Genomic DNA, 21,906 nt, shown 5'->3' on the forward strand with positions numbered 1-21,906 from the left:
GGAACATGCGAAGCTTCAATTTCTATCTGAAGTTTGCTCAGCAATTCCACAATTTCCACACCTTGATCAAAGTCATCTGTTGAGTATACATGTATGCACAAGGTACACCCTTGTTCCTTTGTGCCCTGTATTTTATCTATGCATGTGTATTCATTTGAATCTATTTTGATGGCCTACAAAATAATATGAAACTTGACATGTTAGATTTTGAAATAATGCTTATTACACCATGGCAACCATAGAATCTATTCCATTAAATAGCGATCTTGTCAAGTTACAAGATAAACTGGTTAAACTCAACCGGCACGTTTTCCTAATTCCATTTTGATCCTTTGAGTTTATTTTCTTTCTGTCTTAGTTTCCAATGAAATCAAGCAAATCATTTTTGAAGCTCTTTCTGTTCAGCAGAAAGTAAATGAAAACAAAATAGCAGCTTGGTGCTGGTGGCTGATCCTAGGTACTGAGGAGGCCAGATGGAAGTATCACAGATCAAAGCCAGCCTAGGCAGCAAAGCCTGTGAGATTCTTATCTCCAATAAACTACTAACGATACTGTAGGGTTAGCTGTGGCTCAAGTTGTAGAGTCCTAGAATTGAGCTGAAGCATTCTAATGCCAGAACAGAGGCCCCAGGACTGGCTCAAAGAAGGAAAGAGATAAAGAGAGATGAGAGACAGAGAAGAGAGAGCAAGCTAGGCAGAGACGAGAGACAGAGAAGAGAGAGCAAGCTAGCCAGCTCTGTGTCTGCATGCACGCGTGCGTGCATGCCCATCCTAGGGCTTGAATTCATGGCCTGGGCACTCTCCCTTGGTGAGCACAGCATCAATAGTTTCTGGATAGTTCCCAAGGCTGAGTCCCTTTCTGCTCCTGAATCAGGACTGCAGAGCCTCCAGCCTCTGCCTGGCCAGGATCAGGAAGAGGAAAACCTCATTTCTCAGGATCACATGAAGGTTTACCTTGTGTGCAACTTTCCATTGTCCTTTCCATGTCTGTTTGCTCTTTGTGCTGTAAACACCCAAGTTACAGTGCACCTGAAGAACTTGACACACGAATTTCTGTACTGTATTATACCATGTCTTACATGTGTGGCTTTTCCATCAAGTAGTATTTTTAATCATTTACATACTAATTTTTGAGGTATTGGGGGGGGGGCAGGGTGGAGGGAGTTCAATCATGGGGTTTGAACTCAGGGCCTGGGCACTGTCCCTGAGCCCTTTTTGCTCAGGGCTAGCACTCTTATCACTTGAAGGCACAATTCCACTTCTGGTTTTCTGCGAGCGAACTGGCAATAACAGTCTCCCAGGCTTTTCTACCCAATCTGGCTTTGAACTGTGATCCCCTGAGCTCAAGACTCCTCAGTAGCTAGGATTACAGGTGTGAGCCACAGGTTCCCAGAATCTTACTGTTAATTTTCCAGTAGTTTTTGAACCCCACTTGCAGTCATGGATGAAATCCAGCTGGGTATGGTGCATGACATTTTAATGCAGTGCTGAATTCTACTTGCAGGTATATAATTAAATATTTTACATCTATGCTTTTCAAGGGAGTAGGTCTCCAATCTTGTCTGCAGTCTGTTCTCATTTTGGTAGAGGGAGTTTGGTAGCATTCTTTCTTTCCTAGTTTGTGAAATCATTTGAGGTGTACTGGTGGTAACTCTGAACACTTGTTATAACCCATCAGTGAATCTACTTACTGCTTGATTACAGATGAATTTAGGTAACAAAACCCATCTTGGACGAACCTGATGGGTCATATATGCAAAGAAGTTGATCCATTTCTTGTATGCTTCCTAACACATTGGATTAAGCTTCTAAAATATTCCTGTGACTCCTTGAATTTAAACTGTTATATTGTTTAATCCTCTTTTTTATGTCTTCACTCTATTTTTTGGCTGAAGGCTTGTCAGCCATATCTTCCCAAAGAAAGTTTTTTCCTTCACTGATTCTTTACATTGCTCATTCAATGTCCATTTCTTTATTTCTACCTTAATATTTTTGTATGTGTATGCCTGTTCTAGGACTTGAACTCAGGGCCTGGGCACTGCTCCTGAGCTTCTTTTGCTCCAGGCTACCACTTGAGCCAGTCTGCTTTGTGCTTTGGGAGATAGTTGATTGAAAATGAGTCTCATGGACTTTTCTGCTGGCTTTGAACCAGGATCCTTAGATCTCAGCCTCTAGAGTAGCTCCAATTAGTTGTGAGCTGGCCACCAATAGCTGGCTCTATCCGGATTTTTTTTTAATTTGTTTTTTGTTGCCATTCCTGGGGTGTGGACTCAGTACCTGAGCACTGTCCCTGGCTTCTTTTTGCTCAAGGCTAGCCCTCTGCCACAGTGCCACTTCTGGCTTTTTCTGTATATGTGGTGCTGAGGAATCGAACCCAGGGCTTCAGGTATATGAAGCGAGCACTTTACCACTAGGCCATATTCCCAGCCCCTCTATCCTGATTTTTATGATTATCTTTCCATAGACTTTTGGTTTGTTTTTAAATAAAGACTTTGTGCTTTAACATTCGTTTGTGTATTTGAGACATCTGATTTTTTTTTCACACCAGGCATACACAGCTATAAATTCCCTCACAGAAGATGCTTTTGCTGTATCCCAAAGGTTCTGGCAAGCCATGCTGTGGTTTTGATCTAGAATTTTTAAACTTCTTCATTTAAGTCTTATTGCTGATTTGGGGCTGGATAGCCTATTATTTGATGAGAGAGGGGTTTAAGTCAACGTTCTAACTTTGTCTGGTGTGCTAGCTTCATTAGAAGTGGTGGCAGCAATATTCTGTCCGTTCTGAGTCTCGGCCAGTGCAGTTTCATCTGTGCACAGCGCTCATTTCTAATCCAGCTGGGAAGCTCTCCTACCTGGGGGACACCCACTGGTATAAGTGCTGGGTCACTGCGTCACAGATTTGGGCAAGTGTGTGTAGATAGGTAAATACTTTGTCAGCTTTACAACATTTTATATCAACCCCCCATCAAAAAGCTTATAATTCTTAATACAGTATATATTGGTATCTTCCTCTTTCTGTCTCATGTTCGTCTGTTCTGCTTAAAAATAACTTTCCACAAAGAACAAAGCCTGTCTGTCATCTGTAGGAAAATGGATGGAACTGGAATTCACCATACATCCTGGGAAGGAAAACAAGCAAGACTAGGAACATAAATGTTTTTCATGGGTGGAATCTGGACTTTAAAAGACATAAATGTATAAAGGAAACTCAAACTGATATCCTCCTCCCACAGGGATTATGGGCATGCTTGCAATACCCAGTCAGGAACCCGTAATTTGACAAATTACTATGCACTAAAAAAAAAAAAAAAAAAAAAAAAAAAAGGACTGTGTTCCCAGGGCCGGGGATGTAGCTCAGTGGCACAGCACTGGGTTCAACCCTCAATACTGAGCCAGTGAGCTGTTCCAGACTCGGGGCCGCGCCGCCTGGCCGGCCTCTGCAGCAGCGGGCAGCAAGCACACCTCTGGGTCAGGACACCAGCATGAGTGCTTAGGACCAAGTCTCCCCACAGAGAAGAGAAGGGCACAAACCGAGCCCCCCACCCCCACCCCACCAGCTGATGACTGAGACCGAGGGCCAACTAGTTCTACACCTTTATTTCTTTGTGAAAAGGGGGGAAAAAAGAATAAAATAAAAACGGCACAGTTGACACAAATAAACCACGGGGGGGGGGGGGGAGGAGAGGGTATAGGAGAGGAAGGGAGGTGGGCAGGGAGGAGGGGGAAGGGGTCCCCATTTCAGCAGCAGGAGCCAGTGACCCGGGATGCTCGCATCTCTCCCCCAACAAGGGCAGGAGTGGCCCCTTCCTCCTGGTTGCTATCCCGTCCCACCTTGTATCCCCCAGCCCCTTGAGAGGCGACAGTGAGAAGCCTCCCCAGGCTGGCGGGGGAAGCGTGCTGTGGGGCCAGGGCCGGGATCGGGCCATGCAGGGAGGAGAGTCAGCAACCCGCTGCTCCTCAAGGGAGGAGCTCAGGGAGGGCTGACCGGAGGATGGACCGGAGGCCCGGCACTGGAGGCCCAGCATTGGCTCTTCTTCCAGCATCAGGCAAGAGACAGAACTGGGGGAACAGGAATGGGCAGGACTCAGAAGCCCGGCCTGGCCCTCCTGAGCCTCTGCGGGGTGCCACCACCTACCCACCCCTGCCCCCCAGGGGGCCTCACCAGTCAGGGCCTCCTGGGCAAAGTACTTGACATCCACATCCTGGTCCTGGGTCAGTTTCTCCAGGACCGGCTTGACCTCACTCTGCAGGGTGCTGGAAGCAGAGGGGAGAAGGGGCTGGAGTGTGCAGAGTGGGCAAAGTGCCCACGCCCAGGAACTCAGGTCAGAGTGGTTCAGCTCTTGCCTCACCACTCACAGTGGGACACACTTGCATGGAAGCCAACGCTGGGGTTGGGCCATGTTCTGAGAGGAGGCAGAGGCGCAAGGCTGTGCCCTCCAGCCATGCCTGCATCCCAGCTGTGCAGCTGTTTCCAGCCCACAGCGGGTCCCTCCCCTGCATAACCATGAGCTCCATCATATGTCTAGCTGTCCCCTCCTCCATTTCAAGACAGGGCCTTGCTGTGCAGCCCCAGCTGTTCTAGAACCCTCAATTCTCCTGCCTCTGCCTCCCAAGAGCCAGGACTGCAGGAGCGCGCCGGCGCGCCACCACACCCAGCTTTTCTGCCTGTTTCTGAATTTCAGGTCAACAGTTCTTTTCTTGGGTCTGGCCTCTCCCTCGGTAAGACAAGTGTAAATCACCCAGCTGTGCTGCCCTTTCACATGGCTGAACAGGTTTCTGGCATGTGAATAAGGCAGTTTTTCTTTCCCGCCTTGGTGGACAGGCGCCTGGGTTCTCTGTCATATGGCCACTGTGTACCTTAGCAACAGAAATGAGTAGTCATCTCTTGGGTACGGACTTAGGAGTGCAAGAGTCTGTTTGGGCTGCTACATACACCTGTTTCCCAAGCACTCGGCCCCCTACAGCCTCCTCCCTAGCACCATGGACGTTCCACCCTGTTCACAGGGCAGGGGTGGCACCACTCACAGCGTGTGCAGACCCCAGACTGAATCATAACTTGCATCTCCAGGTGGCTAGCCATGCTGAGCCTCTCGTCTCACACACAGACACACACAAGCACTCCCTTCCCCCGCCCCCTCCCCACGAGGCATTGCTGTGGCTTCTCAGTCTGGAGTTAAGGAGACACTGAGGGGCAGCAGTAAGGAGCAGTGGTGGCACCAGTGGTTCACCAGAACACCAGTGGTCCATATCTGGAATCCTAGCCCAGGAAGCCCCATCAACAGCTGGATGTGGTGGCACGCCCATTACCCTAGCAATGTGAGAAGCATGCACAGACACCCAGGCAGCCTGGGTGTACACGTGGACTCTATCTGAAAAATGACAGGGGAAAAGGGCTGGGGCATGGCTCAAGTGATGGAATGCTTGCCTAGCCAGTGGAAGGCCCCGAGTTCAACACTCAGTATCACCAAACAAAGAAAAAGAGCAGCTGAAGAGCACCACATCCAGAGCGAGGCCCAGCCTCACCTGCTGTCAAGGATGGGCCCGATCTTCTGCAGGGATTTGGCCACGTTGAAGCGGACATTGGCAACCGGGTCTCCTGCCATGCGCACAACGGTGGGCAGCATGTGCTTGGTGGTGATGTCCTGCCCGCATACCTCCGACAGCACCTGGCGCACGACGTGGCACATGGTCAACATACAGAATCAGAGGCTCACACCTGTGTCCTGGGCCCTGCAGGACCCCAGATGAGCTATTCAAAGTCTGCCGAGGCTGCCACAGTGGGGCCAGCGCAGTGGGACCAGCGCAGCAAGTGTGGCAAGGTGAGGCCAGCACAGCGAGTATGTGTAGCGAGTATGGCCAGGTGAGGCTGGTATGAACTCTCACAAGTGTCAAAATGGCTCCTCCCCACAGCTACAATTTACAACAAGGTCAACTCTGAACTGTGTGTCCAACACACGTGCTCACCCACACCACAGGGCCCTACCATGCCAAGAGGCCTTGCACACACCAAGCCTTCTCAGCTTCGTATCTGTCACCACATGAGCCCCTGCCCCAGAGGCCTCAGGAACACAATCCTGAGAGCCTCAAGTCAGGGCCTGCAGTTCCCCGGGGACTCACCACTGGCACCCCGGACCCCTGTCACTTCTCCACTTCCAGGCCTGGTGTCCTGGCAGGGCCCTGTCCACCCCTTCCCCCGGCACGCCAGTTCCCCAGGGTGTGGGCACAGCACAGGCCAGCACTCACATTTATGCAGAAGAGCGTGGTCATGCGGTGCAGGTAGTTGGGGTCTCCAGACATGGCCAGCACCTTGGGGATGATGGTGGCATGTGCCCACTCCTTCCCAAACTTCTCCACCAACTTCTTCAGGTTGCTGGTAGCTGCCTCACGGATGGCATAGACTGCAGCAGGTGAGGACAGGAAGGGCAATGAAGGAGTTTAGAGGGGGTCATGGCCCCAACACTAGCCTTCACTCAGGCTGCACTTCCCTAGGGTTCTAACAGCAGGGAGTGGGCCCACAAACAGCGGATGGCCTAGCCCACCTGTCACCTGCCTTGGAGACGCCAACTCCCTCTGCCAGGACTTACCGTGATCCACCAGCCAGGCCATGCACAAGGAGTTGAGTTTCTCATCAAAGAATTCCACCCCCTGCCAGAGAGGAAAGGAGATAAGGGCTTCCCGCCCCGCCCCCCCCCTCCCCACCCCACCCCTTCCCATGGGGTCCTGGGCCCCAGCCTCCAGAGCCCGTGCCACTCACTCACCAGCTGCCCAGCCAGCAGGGGCATGTACTCGATTATGGCCAGCCGCACCCGCCACTTGGCGTCCTCGGCCAGCTCCACAATGGCCGGGAGCAGTGACTGAGACAGCTGCCGGATGCCGATCACCTCGTTCACACAGTCCAGATTGGAGATAATATTCAGCCGCACCTCAGGACACTGCAGAGGACATGCTAGGGTCCATGCTCAGCCCAAGACAATGCCGCCCAACGGCACCCACTCCACAGCCCTGCCACTTCCCCAGGGCCCGCTGCCTGAGCCCCGCCCTGCCCTGGGGACACAGTAACAAGGCCACACACAGAATCATGTGGGCCACTAGGTGAAGGGACTCTTGTATCACGGGACAGAACTTGCAGGAATCATGAGGAAAAATAACGCAATGGGGAAAGAAAGGTGAGTGCACACATGACTACACGTGGCTCTGCCTGCAAGCCGGGGGTTTGGACAGTGTGTGCCAAGACCCAGATATCTAGCTCATACGACGCTGCGGTCAGGAGTGGAGTCACACTATCTGGTGTGCATGTATTAGTACTCATGTTGATTGTTTCTATCATCTCAATTCTCTCCATTCACCTGAGCCTACCCCCACCCGGGAGCACAGCCCCCCACCCGGGAGCACCTCCACCCACACTGTGTCCCCAGTGACTCAGAAGAGCCTGTGGTACACACAGTAGGCGCTCAATACACTATCCGCAGACTAAAGGAAGAGTTTGAGCAGCTTCTGCCTCCCAGATTGTGAGATCTGATTTATAACGGATGCACACACATACCCATCAAACCCAACTCATCATTACTCAACACAGAAGCCCTACTGGTCCCGTGGATGTGGGTAACTGGGGCCTGGGGCTGGGGAGGGGAGGAGCCTGACCTCATCCTTCAGCTGAGCCAGGAAGAGGGGCAGGAGGTGCTCGATGGTGTTGTCTTTGCCCAGGATGGGAGAGAGGCCCATGATGACAGAGGCCAGGGCAGACTTCACGTGCTGGTTGGCATCTGATACCAGCTCCTGGTAGGAAGAAGGGAGGAGGTCCAGGTCAGGGACCCTGCAGCAGCAAGGGGGCCTGCTGGGCCTTCCTCTGCAGGTAAGCAGCAGCGGGCTTAGGGACAGGGGAGGGTGGTTCCAGGGGTCCCTGCCTCCCTTGCCAGCAGCAGTGTTGTGTATGAGGGACTCAGGGGCCCAAAGGGCTTCTCCCAGGCCAGGTCAAGTGGAGCAGCTTCAGGTGCAGCGTGTTCCTGGCCAGCTGGTGACCCAAGTGCCCTGGCCATCTCCACAGCCCATTCGTCACTCTTTTATGCCAGGCTGACCCCCTCTGCCAAACCTTATTACCTTGATGCACGGCAAAATCTGAGTCATGATCACGTTCTCCCGACAGTCCGCAGAGAGATTCTCACAGAACTCTGCAGGTAAGGCAGGGGGATGAGACAGTGTCCGGTCACCCCTCCACCCCTCAGACACCCACCCACCTCATCACATCAGGTGCCAGCACCAACCTTTCACCTTGTGGGAGGCCGCGGCCCTCACCTCGGCCTCACAGTCCTTCATCAGGTTTTGGAATGCGGGCACTAGGTCTGTCTTGGTGATTTCAGGCCCCACTGCTTTTTGGAGCTGTAGACAGAGAAGGGGGGGGGGTGAGTGAAAGGGGGTCTGGCAGCCTCTCTGGACTAGTGAGGCCAAAATCCAGGGAGAATCAGCAGCATGGCAATCTGAACTGGGCAGGCCATTCTCCTCAGAGCTTCACACACGAGGACTAGAGGGCCATGTCCCTAGCAGTACGTGCATCGAAACCACAGATCTGACTGTTCAGATTATCCCGAGCTGGGTTTTCTCTGTTACTGGATCCAAAACCATGCCAATGATAAAGAGGCTCCCGCTTTTAAATTTATACTAAAACATAATGGGCCAAATCACAAAATGGGCAAGGAAGCTAATGAGAGACTTCTCAGAAGAAGAGGTAAGAATGCCAAAGAAACACAGGAGGAAATGCTCATCATCCCTGGTCATAAAGGAAATGCAAATCAAAACAACTCTGAGAGTCCATCTCACTCCAGTTAGATTGGCCAACATTTTGAATTTGAAGAACAAATGCTGGCAGGGACAAAGGAACCCCACTGCACTGTTGGGAATGTAAACTAGTACATCCATCCAGGACAGCAGTGTGGAGGTTCCTCAAGAAACTAAACGTAGACCTTCCCGACGACCTAGCCACACCACTCCTGGGCATCTGCCCAGGGCATCATGAGCCAGAATAGGACAAGGACACCTGCATATCCATGTTCATTGCTGCACCACAGCCAAGATATGGAAACAGCCCAGATGCTCCCAGATAGATGAGTGGATCCAAAAATTGTGGTACCTATACACAGTGGAACTTTACACAGCCATTAAAAAGAGTAAAATAATGGCCTCTGCAGGGAGATGGAACAAATCATATGAAGTGAGGTGAGGTAAGCCAAGCTCAAGACATGGATGATGTGTGTTCTCTCTGATATGGAGAAGTCAGATCTAAAACGCACTGGGATGTGACAAATTATTTAGGATTCCAGATACTCACGCACAGGGAAACCAGAAAAGTATACTCTCAGGAGCGAACCACAAAGGTGCAATGCCTAAGTGCCTCTTCACAGTTACATAAAATAATAACACACACTGAAACAAATTCCAAGATACAGAAACAAAAGATGTTTTTCTTTTTGGGTTTTTGATGGTTCTGAGTTGTTTACCTTATAAACACTGTGTTTGTGTATTTATCTTCAGGAGGGTTGACAGGAGGGTACAGAACTTGAGGGGAAAAGGATGAAAAAGTACAGCAATGGAGCTCACTGGACATTGAAGAAAATGAACTAAGTATACAACTTGTAGGTCGAGATGGGAGGGAGGGACTGGGAGAGAATGAGGGAGGACTCTGTACAAAAGGAAATGTACTCATTACCTGACTCACATAATTGTAATCCCTCTGCACAGCACCTCTGTAATAACAGTAAAGAATGGGCTGGGCACAGCAGCTCATACCTGCAATCTAACTAGCTATATAGAAGGCAGAGTTAGAAGGACTGGAGTCCAAGGTCAGCCAAGGCAAAAACTTGAGACCCTAGCTGAGAAATAAATCCAAAAGGGCAGGGGTGTGCCTCAAGAAGTACAGCACCTGTCTCACAAGCATGAGGCCCAAGTGCAGAACCCCAGTCTGCCAATATAAACACGTCTGTACAAATGTGTGCATAGCCCATCTGTGTTTTCTTGAGACCGGTTGCCAGAGATGCCTTGTGCTTGCTGCTGCAAACCATGAAAGCAGACCGTTCCACACTAAGGGAATAAACAAGGGAACACCTTGAAGGACCTTGATCTCTTTAATGAATGTAACAAGTATGGTCGCTGGGGGGCAGCACTGATTCAGCCTGAGCTCCCTGTCTGCAGTTTCTACTCTGGGAGCAGACAAGAGCTGCCTTCCCTGCTCAGAGCCCAGGACAGAGAGCTGGCCTTTCCTGCCTTCCTGGTGCCTCCGCCCCATGCACGGACAGGCAAATGACAGCTTCCCAGAGTGAACATGTACCTCATGAGGGAGCCCAGCGGGGGGGGGAGGATGCTGGGGGGGTCACACATGCCGGCGGTCTAATCTGACCCTGCCAAGATCCAGTCCTGGCTTCTGCCAAAAGATGCCAGAGCACCCACTCCCACATGGGACAGACACACGTCTCTTCCCTTCTAGGCCCCCGGGGCCCGCCTGTGTGCTGTAGACCTTACCCACCTCGGTAAACTTGTCAGCCACCATGTACCGGACACGCCAGGACTTGTCCTCGGCCGCCTGGCGCAGGGTGGGCATCACCAAGGCCTCCAGGTCCTCCTGAGGCAGGAGCTGGGCGATGTTCACGCACGCCTCCACTGCCAGCAGCCGCACGGAGTCCTGGGGAGCAGAGGAGGATGCTGAGCTGTGCAGCGCATGGGGGCTGAAGGCCCAGTGGTGGGGTTAGGTACAAACCCACCTGCTCATCAGAGGCCAGGTTGGAGAACATAGGGATGATCTCGCTCTTGACATTGTCCAGCTCCAGGACCTTGGCAAACTCCCCCAGCTTAGACGCTGCGGCCCGCCGCACCATGGGGGTATCATCGGAGCAGAGGTTCCGGAAGTACCTGGGGGTCCAGGGCAGCACTCAGCAGAAGGACCAGGGAGCCCAGGGCAGCAGAGGAAAGCAGAGAACGTGGTCCCTTGGGCTCCACGTGTACCATCGAGGGCCCCAGGGCTCGCAATGGCGATGCGTACCCTGGCCATGAGGTTTGCGTGAGATGGCATGTGTGTGAGACCTTAGCACCTTGCACACTGCATTCTGCAAGGTCAGACACGCATGGAGACTGACCCAGACATCTAAGCCCATGCGGCCCAGCTGGAGGGCTGTTGGCTAGGGCAGCCCGAGGGAGCAGCAGGTATGATTAGTGCATGTTCATGCAACCATGAGGGGAACCACCACCAAGGCCCGCTGGGTGAGCCAACCCAAATCCAGCTCCCGCCACCATGGTGAGCACGAGAACAGGGAGAGCTAAGACACGAGGGCCACAGGAATCTGCAGGAGCTGAAGCTCCAGAGGTGGGGATTGAGCCGGGTGGGGTGGGGGAGGGCAGGGACTGCCTCCCATGCCCGGGAAGGGTGGGGACCACGCAGGGGAAGGGCAGCAAGGGAGCTGGGGACTCACTGCCGGAGCTCTGCCTTCACGGCACTGGACACTCTCGGGTAGCATACAGAGAAGAGGCCGCAGGCTGAGGTACGGGAGGTGAACCAGTCGCCCCCTGCCAGTCGTTTCACCAGCGGCACAAAGTGGGCTTCGAGGTCGGAGGGTGAGTGCTCATGGGAGATGGCCCGCAAGGACTCCACCGCCTTGTCCCGCACTACTGTCTCCTCCACGGTGGCCAGCGACTCCAGTGGGGGCTGCAGGTGATGAGAGCACTGAGGCTCGGGCCGGCCCTCCACCCCACCTTAGCACCCCACCTTTCATGCAGCCAGGCCCCATGGGCTCTGGTCTGTCTCGGGAGGTTGGGGAGAAGGGCAAGGGGACCCCACAATCCTAGACTCACCAGCAGGCAGTGCACATACTCTGGACCCCCCACCAGGCCGGTGAAGGTTCCCAGCTGCTCGGCCAAAGCCAAGAGGACCTCATCCTCATCGTAGATGGTGTCTGTAGGGGCAGAGCGTGGCCATCACAGCCCACCCGAGGACCCTGGCCCAAAGACACCCACATGGTGGGCACAGAGACCAAGACACAGACTTGGTGGGGGGACACTGGGTGAGTGACATGAGCACTCTGCACCTTTCAATGAGGGGAGACCGAGTCTTAGCCTGTGCAGGGCTGTGGCAAGTAGATTTCCTGTTCGGGTACATCTTTGACCCTCAGCACTGCTTTCTGCCCCAAATCCTTTTCTATCTGTTCAGACATGGTTCAGCTACAGCTTCCTGGAGGCTTTCCAGGATGTCCCTCCCCCTACCCGTCCCCAACCACCAGCCTGTGTGCCCCGGCACTCACCCAGGTCAGTTCGCTGACAGAATTGACAACTATGCCAGGAAGAACACCCCACGAGGGCAGTGCCAAGCCCAGCACCACGTCTCAGGCCTCAGGATCTGCTGAGGGCAGGCCACGGCCCTGGCGCTCACCAGCATTCTTACTCTCTGACCTGGGACTTGCCACGGGCAAGGCCAGCCCATGTCTCCCAGCAGCCAGGGCTCACTCAGACCGCCAACCTCCAGGACTGCGATAATGCACTGCTGTCTTTAAAGACAACAGTCTGGCATTTTGTTCCTAACCAACTATCACGCTGTGGTAATCTCTCACAAAACCAATCCTGTATGTTCTGCAGGTGTGAGGCCGAGGCGTCTGCTTTTCTGTCTGGATGGTGTTGCCTTTTCCAAAAGACACGGCGCCTGTCACACAGGACTCGGAGCAGCCCCACTGTGGCCTTCTCTTACTAAGCAGTTACCCCCACTGAGTCCCTACCTGTAAGAAAGGGTAGGAGTTCACTTCGGGTCCTTTCCACCCCAAGGGCCAAGGCAATGGTGGACAGCTTCTTGATGCTGTTGAGGCGAAGCTAAGGAGAGAACAAGGAGGGCGAATGTCAATAATCCCAGATTCAAACAAGTTCGACAACGCTGGTACCAGAAGCTCAGAACACCCACCACACACTCCTCTGACCCTGAGTATACAGTTCAATAGAAACAGTGCTCTTTCCGAGTTCACATAAGATCACACATGCTGCCCACCACTGGCTAATACACCACGTGCTCCACTTGGTGGCAGCCACCACATCAACGGCGTGTGTGCTCTGGGCTAGGCCCTAAACAATGCACACACACCTACAAGGTGTGAAAGCTGGCTTACAGCTTCAATCCTGAGACTCAGCCCTGTCTTACAGTGAGAAACAGACACAAGGCAAAAAAGCCTCTCCCCAGGTCACAGAGCTAAGATGACATGGAGCAGGTATTTAAACTCAAGTCTGGTGGCTAACCATGATGATGAGAAGAAACAATAGGATACTATTACTATGAAAACAAAAAAAAAGGTCAGGTATGGTGATGCATACCTGTAATCCCAGTACACAGCAGACTGGGGCAGAAGAATCATGACTTCAAAGCCAGCCTGGGATACATAGTAAGATCTTTTCTCAAAATAACAACAGAGTGACATCAGCAATCGCATTGTGGGCAACATGGTGGGATGAACAGGGACCCTTGGTACCGTGCATACGGGTGTACGTGCAGTTTATGACTCATTAATTCCCTCCTGAATGCAGGCCATAAAATCTGAGATTTCTATTTCCAAGGAGGGTCATGGAAACCACTGCCCCCTAGCTTTTCCATCCTGGAGCTGTCTTAGTGGAATCCTGACAGGTGTCTGATGGAAAATCCCAAGACCTGTTGCAGGATGGGTCCTGTCCCACACCCGAAAGGAAGGCAAAGGCATTGCTAGGACTCCCATTCCTGTCAGCCTGTTAGCACCCTCTCACACCCTTTCTGCCAGATCACATTTTGACACAGTAGTCCCACTTTGGTTGAGTCCATCCAATGAAGTCTGCATAACAAAACAGCAAGACAGGGTTTGGAGAACTTCCAGAGAGCTGAAAATGTGGGGGTTCATGGAGGGTAGGGGGTGCAGAAGGCATGTAGCTCCCCAAGGCCTTGGCATACGCATCCCTTCAGCAACATCCTTTACAATATCGTTTATGGTAAACCTGTGAAGATATGTTCCCCAGTGCTCTGACTCCTTTGAGCCAATCAGCCCCAAGTGGGGGCAGAGCGAAACAACGTGGCACTCCCCCTGAAGCTGGGGAAGTCAGGGTCGGAATTGAACTGTATTAAAGGGTGCCTGGCTGTGTCTGCTGTTGCAGAAAAAAATGCTTGGGGCTGGAAGTGTGGCTCAGGTGGTGGAGCACTGGCCAGTGTGCAAAAGCATCTCAGATACCTAGTTCAAGTCCTGGTCTCAGAAAAAACAAAAACCGAAATGCTTACTTGCTAGTGGGGAGAAATGCTCACTGTGGTGGGAAAGTAGAGAAAGACTAGGGAATTTTGTTTGTCCTCACACACAGCCTGTAAGTTATTTCCAGGTTCTAAGCCAGTGCTTGTGAACGGGGCGGGGGGGGGGGGTGTCTTTGCACAAATGTTTAAACATCTCATGATAAGTTCATCCTGAATTGAGGGTGGGTCCTAGAGCCAACGCCAGGGTCCTCATAAGCACCCCAGATGGAGAAGACAGACATATACACAGGGGGCAGCGCCCTCGGGACAGAGGCAAAGGGAGGCTGAGGATACACCCATTAGCCAAAGAAAACCAAGAACCGCAACTGGGCTTGAAGTGAGGAGAGAGCATGGAGAAGATCCCCATGGCTGAAGCAGATCCCTGCAGAACCCATGGACACCCCCATTTCAGACTTCTGAAGAATAAACTTAAGCCATCAGGTGAAGCTATGTGTCCCAGCGGCCCCAGAGAACAAGTGCATCCAGTATCCTCACACATACACAGTTGTCAGGTAAAATGTTCACATGAAGGGAGAAAGCATCAGTGGAAACCTCCCTCCCATGTAGAAACCAGGCTGGGAGCGCTAGACACCAGCTTAGGCCAGCCTGGGAAGACAAGGTTCCAAACCCAGCAGCTCAAACTGTGCCAACTGCAAAACCCTCCTTTGTGCATGCTTCTCCTGACTCAGTCCTATACGCCGAGAGCAATGACATCATGGTGCAGAGCTCAATGACAACACGGAGACCAAGCTAGCCCTGGCAGGCACATAGAAGGCCTCCTCCTGTATGGTGTGGTGTAACAGGAGGCTGCAGCGAGGTAAGAAGTGGCGCCTATTCTCCCAGGCCCCACAATACTGGGAAGGTTGATGAGTGACCTTCCTGCAAAGGATTCTCTCATCAAGGCATTTAAGCATCTCTTTGAGATCACAATGGATGGAACTGATGAAAGCTTAAGAGAAAAATGCAGCTGGGCTTAGTGGTAGACACCTAAAATTCCAGCACCGAGGAGGCTGAGGAAGAAGGATCCTAAGTTCAAGGTAAGCCTGGACTACACAATTAAGACCCTGTCTTACAAACCAAAAGAAAAGCAGGGCACTGGTGGTTCATGCCTGTAATACTAGCTACTCAGGAGGCTGTGTGGTTCAAAGACATCACGGCCAGGGCAGGAAAGTTCGTGAGACCCTTATCTCCAATAAACTACTCAGAAAGAGCTGGAAGTAGTACTGTGGTACTACTACCAAGTGATAGAACGCTAACCTTGAGCACAAAGAGGCCCATGGACAGTGCCCAGGCCCTGAGTTCTAGCCCCAGGACTAGCAAAAAAATAAATAAAATAAAACAGAGAAATGACGAGAGACAAAAAGGGAGAGGGAAGGAAATGGAATGAAGAGAGGAGAGAAAAGGAAAATTAAGCATCTCAAAATTTTCATATACTATCTGTTGCTGGGCCTTTTGGACCACCTAAGTTTCAGGCAGAAAAGAACTGCAGCATGAAAGACTTGAAGACTCAAGTCCCAAACTAAAATATGCAGAGAGAGACCTACAGGAAGATACAAGCCAACTACAGCCAACACTGCCAGTCACCAGGCTGGGTAATAAGTAAGCACTGAGGCGCTCAGTCACCAAGCTAGTGAACATGGGGGTGCTCGCTGTAGTACAGAGGGGCCTGTAACCGCTCTCAGTTTCACAGACCCTGACCACTCAGCTTTGCTGTCAGGGCACTATAGGAGCCAGATGTTACATAAACACACAGGCATGGCTGTGGGCCAGGAGGATGTGATTTGCAAAAGCAGCAGTGGCTGATTCTAGCACACGGGTTGTACTTTCTTGACCCCCGCATTAGTCGTGCAATGTTTTCGGGTCTGAAATTTTTCCTAAGAAAATCCTTTGGGGAGCACTGACCTAGTTGCCTATTTTCCCTGCTTTGTCTTCAGGTTAGATCTTTGTGTGCTTCTCTATGGGGCTATGGGGAAATGGACACTGGGTCTGGGGCACAAGAGAACAGCAGCCCCTAAGACAAAGTGATGGCAGCAGCGAATAAAAATCACAAACACGATTGGAATGCCAGTCATAAGAGTAGCCAACATCTACTGGTTGCTTCTTGTGTGCTTCCCAGGACTGGGATTGGTAATTAACACTGAATCCCAGAACTGTGCTGAGGCCTTTCTAGAATCTCTGCTGATGCAGAACAGCAGAACTACAATAAGCAGAACCCCACAGCCCACCTCAATCCCAACACAGTCATGTCAGAGAAGATGCCACAAAACTGTCCATCATGAAGGAGAGACCCTCCCAGTCCCCTCATAACTCTCCTCCTGCGGAGCAGATTCCCACTTTCTTCTCACTTTTCTTTTACTTCACTAAACCTGTGCATCCCCCATCCCTCCTGTTCATGTTATTCAATTCTTTTTTCCAGGTGCCTAGGAGCTGGGGTGACACCCAAAGGAAGACTACCGCCCCAATAACAGAACCAGAGTCATCTACTCCCAACCCAGGAGGCTGGGCCCAGGTTCTGCGGGCCCTTTCCCAGCGCAGTTTTACACGGAGGTAAACTGAGGCCTAAAGGGAGGATAGGGGCCGCTCCCAGTAATTACAGGCAACATTTACTGGGCCCTCACAAGAAGCCGGACCCCGTTCTGTTTTACTAGCTCAGTTCCTCAACCACTCAGTGGAGCCGGCATTACCAAGAGCCCCCAGATTTTATGGAAAACAGAAGCCTGGGGCGATGAAACGCTGTGCACAAGGTCACAGGGCAGGTGGGCTGGGGACCCGCAGGCTGAGCCCCGGTTTCGAAGCCCCCGGACCATCTCTGAGCCATTGACAAAAGTGTGCGCCCCGCGCAGGGCTGGGGGAGAAGCGGGTTTCCACACTGTAATTCACCCCGGAAATGTGGCTGGTTTTTCCCTCGGGAGAGAATGTTTTTAAGTCCTCCCCCTAAATAAGGGACCTACTCCAAAATCGGAGGCGGGGTGTAGGGGGCCGCAGGAAGGGCTGTGGTAGCCTTGGCCTCGGAACAAGCCCCCCGCCAAGGAGGAAAACCAGCCTGCCTCCCCTCCCCCCCCTACCGGGGGACCCCTCCGCACTCGGGGCAACGCCACGCGCCCTGCCCGTCTCCAAGGGGCCACTCAGGGTGTGCTGCCAATCACCCGGCCCTCGGCCGCCCCCAGCCCTCGGCCGCCCCCGACCCCCCGCCGACCCCCGTCGGGGCGGCTGCCCCCAGTCCCAGATCCCGGGCCGCCGCGCGCACCGGCCAGGCCCGGGACCCTCGAGGCTGGCCCTGCCCTCGCCCTCCGCTAAGCCAACACCCAATCCGGGAGACCATCTAAAACAGCCCGGCGACTCTGAGAGATGAAAGACGAACGCTGATTGGCTGCCTCCCACTTCCGCCCCTCCCAGCGAATGCTGAGCTCTCTCCGCGAGGGCCGCCCCAGCCCCCCTCACCCCCAGGTCCTCCTTTTCCATCTTCCCCCAAGACCCCCCATAGCCTCCAGACCTGAACATCCTCGTTGCGGAGCTCGTCTATGAGCACCGCAATGGGGTAGAGCGAGTCGTCGCCGTCGGCCGCCGCCATCTTGGCTCCGTCCCGTTCCTGTCAGACTGCGGCCAGGCTCGGTGCTGAAGCCCGGGTGGGGAGGGGCAGAGCAGGGAGGAGGAGGAAAGGCGGGCGTGGGGACGCCCGAGCCACTCTACAGGGGCTGCCCCACATTCATTGGCCGCGCTACCCCCACGGCCGTATTTCTATGGTCTGGACGAGTGAAGTCCCGCCCACTGCCCTTTTACCATTGGTGGGAAGAACGACATTGGCTTGCCGGAGTCGGGGGAGGGCGTAGTGGAGAGGAAGCGGAAGCGGTGAGTATCTTAGCGACCGAGACTGTGCCCGCCCATGTTGCTACTAACAACAACTGAGACGAGCAGATCCTGCGGGCCAATCAAGTTCGGGAGTGGGAAAAGGCGAAGCCTTGCCCTTGGGCAGGTTCGGGGGCGAAGAGGGGGGGAGGAGAGAGGACTCCAGCGCGGGGTGGGCACGTGCTGGATGACGTCATGCGAGGAACGTGACGGGCTGCGGGGTTCGGCTCCTCCGGGCGAGGTTGCGCCGGATCCCAGCCGCCTTTGTGCGGGACGAGGCACAGAGAAGGGGCGCCGTGCCTTGCTCCCCGAATAAAATAAAGGGCAGGTGGTGTGGAAAGTGCCCATGGGGCGCCCCATCTTCACTGGCTCAGGAAGGGTCGAGCCGCTCGAGCGCGTGCGCGTGTGTGCGTGCGCGTGCACAGCTGCACAGGGGCACCATCCCCGAACTCGAACCCAGGCCCTGGGCTCTGTCTTTAGGTTTTTGTTGTTGTTTGCGCAAGGCTGGCGCTCTACCACTTGAGCCACAACTCCACTTCTGGCTTTTTGCTGGTTAATTGGAGATGCGAGTCTCACCAACTTCGCTGCTCGGGCAAGCTTTGAACCATGATCCTCAGATCTCAGACTCCTGAGAAGCCCTCTCCCTCCCCCTCCTGGGGCTTGAACTCAGGGCCTGGGAGCTGTCCCTAAGCTTCTTTTGCTCCAGGCTGGCGCTCTACCACTTGAGCCACAGCTCCACTTCCAGCTCTTTCTGAGTAGTTCATTAGAGGCAAGTGTCTCACGGACTTCCCTAGCCCAGGCTGTCTTCAAGCCGTGATGCTCAGTTCTCAGCCTCATAAGTAGCTAGGATTACAGCACCTTGCTAACTGTTCCCATTTTTAAGCCTCTCCAACACCTTGGGCTGGGTCCCAAACATTCTGGATAATATAATTTTATTTGTGTGTACGGCTAGGTCATGGAGCAACAAACTTGTCACAAAATGGTTTCAACTAATGCCTACCACAGTGACTAATAAAGTCATGCAATCCCCGGTTCAGAATTTTCAGCCTTGGCGCTGGGAATGTGGCCTAGTGGCGAGTGTGCTTGCCTTGTATACATGAAGCCCTGGGCTCCATTACTCAGCACTACATATATAGAAAATGGCCAGAAGTGGCACTGTGGCTCAAGTGGTAGAGTGCTATCTTTGAGCAAAAAAAGAAGCAGGGACAATGCTGAGTTCTGAGGCCCTGAGTGCTGAGGCCCTGAGTTCAAGGCCCAGGACTGGCAGGGGAAAAAGAAAAACAGAATTGTCAGCCTCTCTTAATATTTTTTGTTTGCAACTCATGCTCTGGGCCTGTGACTCCATGGCCTTCATCCTGTACAGACACAGAGCAGGTCTAAAACTTTCAGAGGAATAACATTTCCCCCAGATTGTCCCTTAACACCAGATGCATGTTGTATTAAATACAAAGTCCATGGTTCCTGGCTCCCAAGAGGCCCTAGGTTCAATCTTCAGCACTGAAATATCTATCTATCCAGATACAGATACATGATATTGTGGGCAAACTGGACCTGGAGAGAGAAGAGCAGTATATCAGAGTGAGGGACTGCATAGGCAGGTAGTGGCAGACAGAACTGGAAGAAAGAAGAAAGAATTACCGTGAAGTTATTAGGCTGTTCCTCCATTGGAGATTGGATGGCATCTCTCCCTGTGCGTCAGCCATCTTGTAGCTTTAATAAAGGAAAGACTATTCACCAAAACTTTTCTCTGAGTGTGGTTTCTTTAGCGGGTCTGTAACACTGAGAGTTGACATAAGAAGCCTGAGCAGAAAGCATAATTAGACCCCAGACTATGAACCCCTGCTTATTAGACAAAAATAATGGTGTATCTCTGGACTCTCATGGCTATAGGTTGATGAGGTTGAAATCTGAACCCTCTAAAGAGCAGAGCTAATTTGTCTGATGTCTGGGTTACATATGGAATAAATAGAGTTTGCTATGCAGAGGATGAGAATGGGGAAGAGTGAAGGGATGGCGTTGGCTTGGGGTGCCTAGTGGGGTATTCTGAACTAAATGGCAGGAAATGGAGCAGGGCTCCCTCACTTCCTTTTTCTGTCTACCTTCCACTGCAAAGAACTCTTTGTTCCACTGCTCTGGGGTGCAGGCCTAGGGCTCAGCTCTGAAACACACCCTCTCCTTCTGCTGCCCCAAACAATGAGCTTTGGGCCACAGAACTGCTGCTTTTTCCTGAAGGTGCTGAGTATCTGTGGACAAGCCCAAGCTGGAACTCGGGGCCTTATGCTCCAATTGCTTAGTTTATTCAAGGCTGGTGCTCTACCATTTGGGCCACACCTCCAATTCCAGCTTGGAGACAGTCTCATGGACTTTCTGGCTCAGGCTAGCTTTGAACCTCAGTCCTCAGATCTCAGTTTCCTGGGTAGCTAGGATGAGCTGCTGGTGCCCAGCTCAAAGGCCACTACTTTATGTGCTTCTTTGTGGGGCCATATAGGTCCACAAGCTTCCAACTTCTGGTGCAGAAAGCAGAGCCCGCAGTGGGAATCAGAACCTGGGACAGCTCTCCCGCTGTGGGCCGGCCAGGCCCCAAGAGTGAATGACGACAGCCTGCAATGCGCTCTGCCGGGCAGCAGGAGGCGATAGAGGCAGCCGAAGGCCTAATGGCTAATGAGGGAGAAAGAACTTGCACGTGGTACAACCCATCTAGCTTGTCTGCCTTTGGGCGAGTTCCTCCTGGCACAACTGCAGGCACAATTTCATACCTATAAATGACTGTGATATTCCTTTATCAGAGTCCTCCATATCATGGGGAAGATACGGCTTTTTTTCTCTCTAGGAGAAATTGTGCTATGAGAATATGATTGTTGGGTTTTTTTTGGTTTGGTTTTTTTTGTTTGGTTTTTGAGATGGTTCTGGTAGCCCCCACCCTGTAATTCTGTCACTGGATGCAGGTGAAGGTCTGTGAAGTTTCCCTCAAAAATGATGCAGAAAAAGAATTTCTGAACAAGTCCCAGTGGTAAGAAAACTCGGTGGAGCTTTATTGACTAAGCAAGAAAGCAGACAAGCAGAAAGGAAAGGGCGCCCTCTAACAGGCACCGCTAGGTGTTTCATTTTTGCTCTAATCACTCCAGGTGTGACACTTTCTGAGTCTCTGGGTGTTTGGGGCATTCTTTCCAGGTAAGAATACATCCTACCATAAAACAGATCCTTATCCTGGAGATAAGGAAGAGACCCTGTTATCTGCACTTTGGGTAGGAGATCGCCTCAATTTGGGGGAAGCATTTTTCTCAGGGAGGCATACCTGATGCCAGACAAGTGTTAATTCTCTAGGTTGAGCAATGCACCTCTCAGGAAGGTGTTCATCCTGTTTCTCTCTGAAGCAAAGCTAGTGCTTCTGTGTTTCTAAGCCCCAGTGTTCCTGAGTTGCCTTCAGCAGGCCTCAATGTCCTCCGTTTATCCTGCTCATTTTCTCCTACATAACTTTGGTCCCTTAATCAGAAGGGAAGCAGACGAATTTCTCCCATATTTGCTGTAAGCAGACCGCAGTCTGACCTGCCTTGTTCCTATGCAGGAATTGCTTGTCCAGAAGACAACAGTCAATAAAAGAGGACTAAGGGCATGGCCACTGGGGCATGGCAGCAGAGAGCACCTGCCTATCCCAGACTGCGGCGGGAATCCTGGGGATTTCTCTCTTCTCTGCCATTGTCTGTGCCTGGGCTTCACTGGGGGAACAGATTTGGTTGTGGAGCCCCTGCTGGTGGCCTGCTCTTTGCATGTTTTCTCAAGAAGACTTCCCAGACCGGAGCC

The 21,906-nt window shown here is 52.4% G+C and overlaps 1 protein-coding gene across 1 annotated transcript; it reads right to left on the bottom strand.

Annotated features, from left to right (window-relative positions):
* Window positions 1-3,581: 3,581 nt before the first annotated feature.
* On the bottom strand, window positions 3,582-17,910 carry Ppp2r1a (protein phosphatase 2 scaffold subunit Aalpha). Its single transcript, XM_048330151.1, has 15 exons — window positions 17,753-17,910; window positions 12,746-12,836; window positions 11,832-11,932; window positions 11,453-11,685; window positions 10,748-10,895; window positions 10,513-10,668; window positions 8,261-8,375; window positions 8,097-8,167; window positions 7,641-7,775; window positions 6,758-6,931; window positions 6,584-6,644; window positions 6,243-6,397; window positions 5,523-5,665; window positions 4,162-4,253; window positions 3,582-4,058 (listed from the first exon to the last, which is right to left on the bottom strand). The coding sequence occupies exons 1-15, from the start codon at window positions 17,828-17,830 to the stop codon at window positions 4,042-4,044; spliced, it is 1,770 nt and encodes a 589-aa protein (XP_048186108.1). The 5' UTR covers window positions 17,831-17,910; the 3' UTR covers window positions 3,582-4,041.
* Window positions 17,911-21,906: the final 3,996 nt, after the last annotated feature.

Source organism: Perognathus longimembris, chromosome 20, assembly GCF_023159225.1.
Source record: "Perognathus longimembris pacificus isolate PPM17 chromosome 20, ASM2315922v1, whole genome shotgun sequence".
Classification (NCBI taxonomy): Eukaryota; Metazoa; Chordata; class Mammalia; order Rodentia; family Heteromyidae; genus Perognathus; species Perognathus longimembris.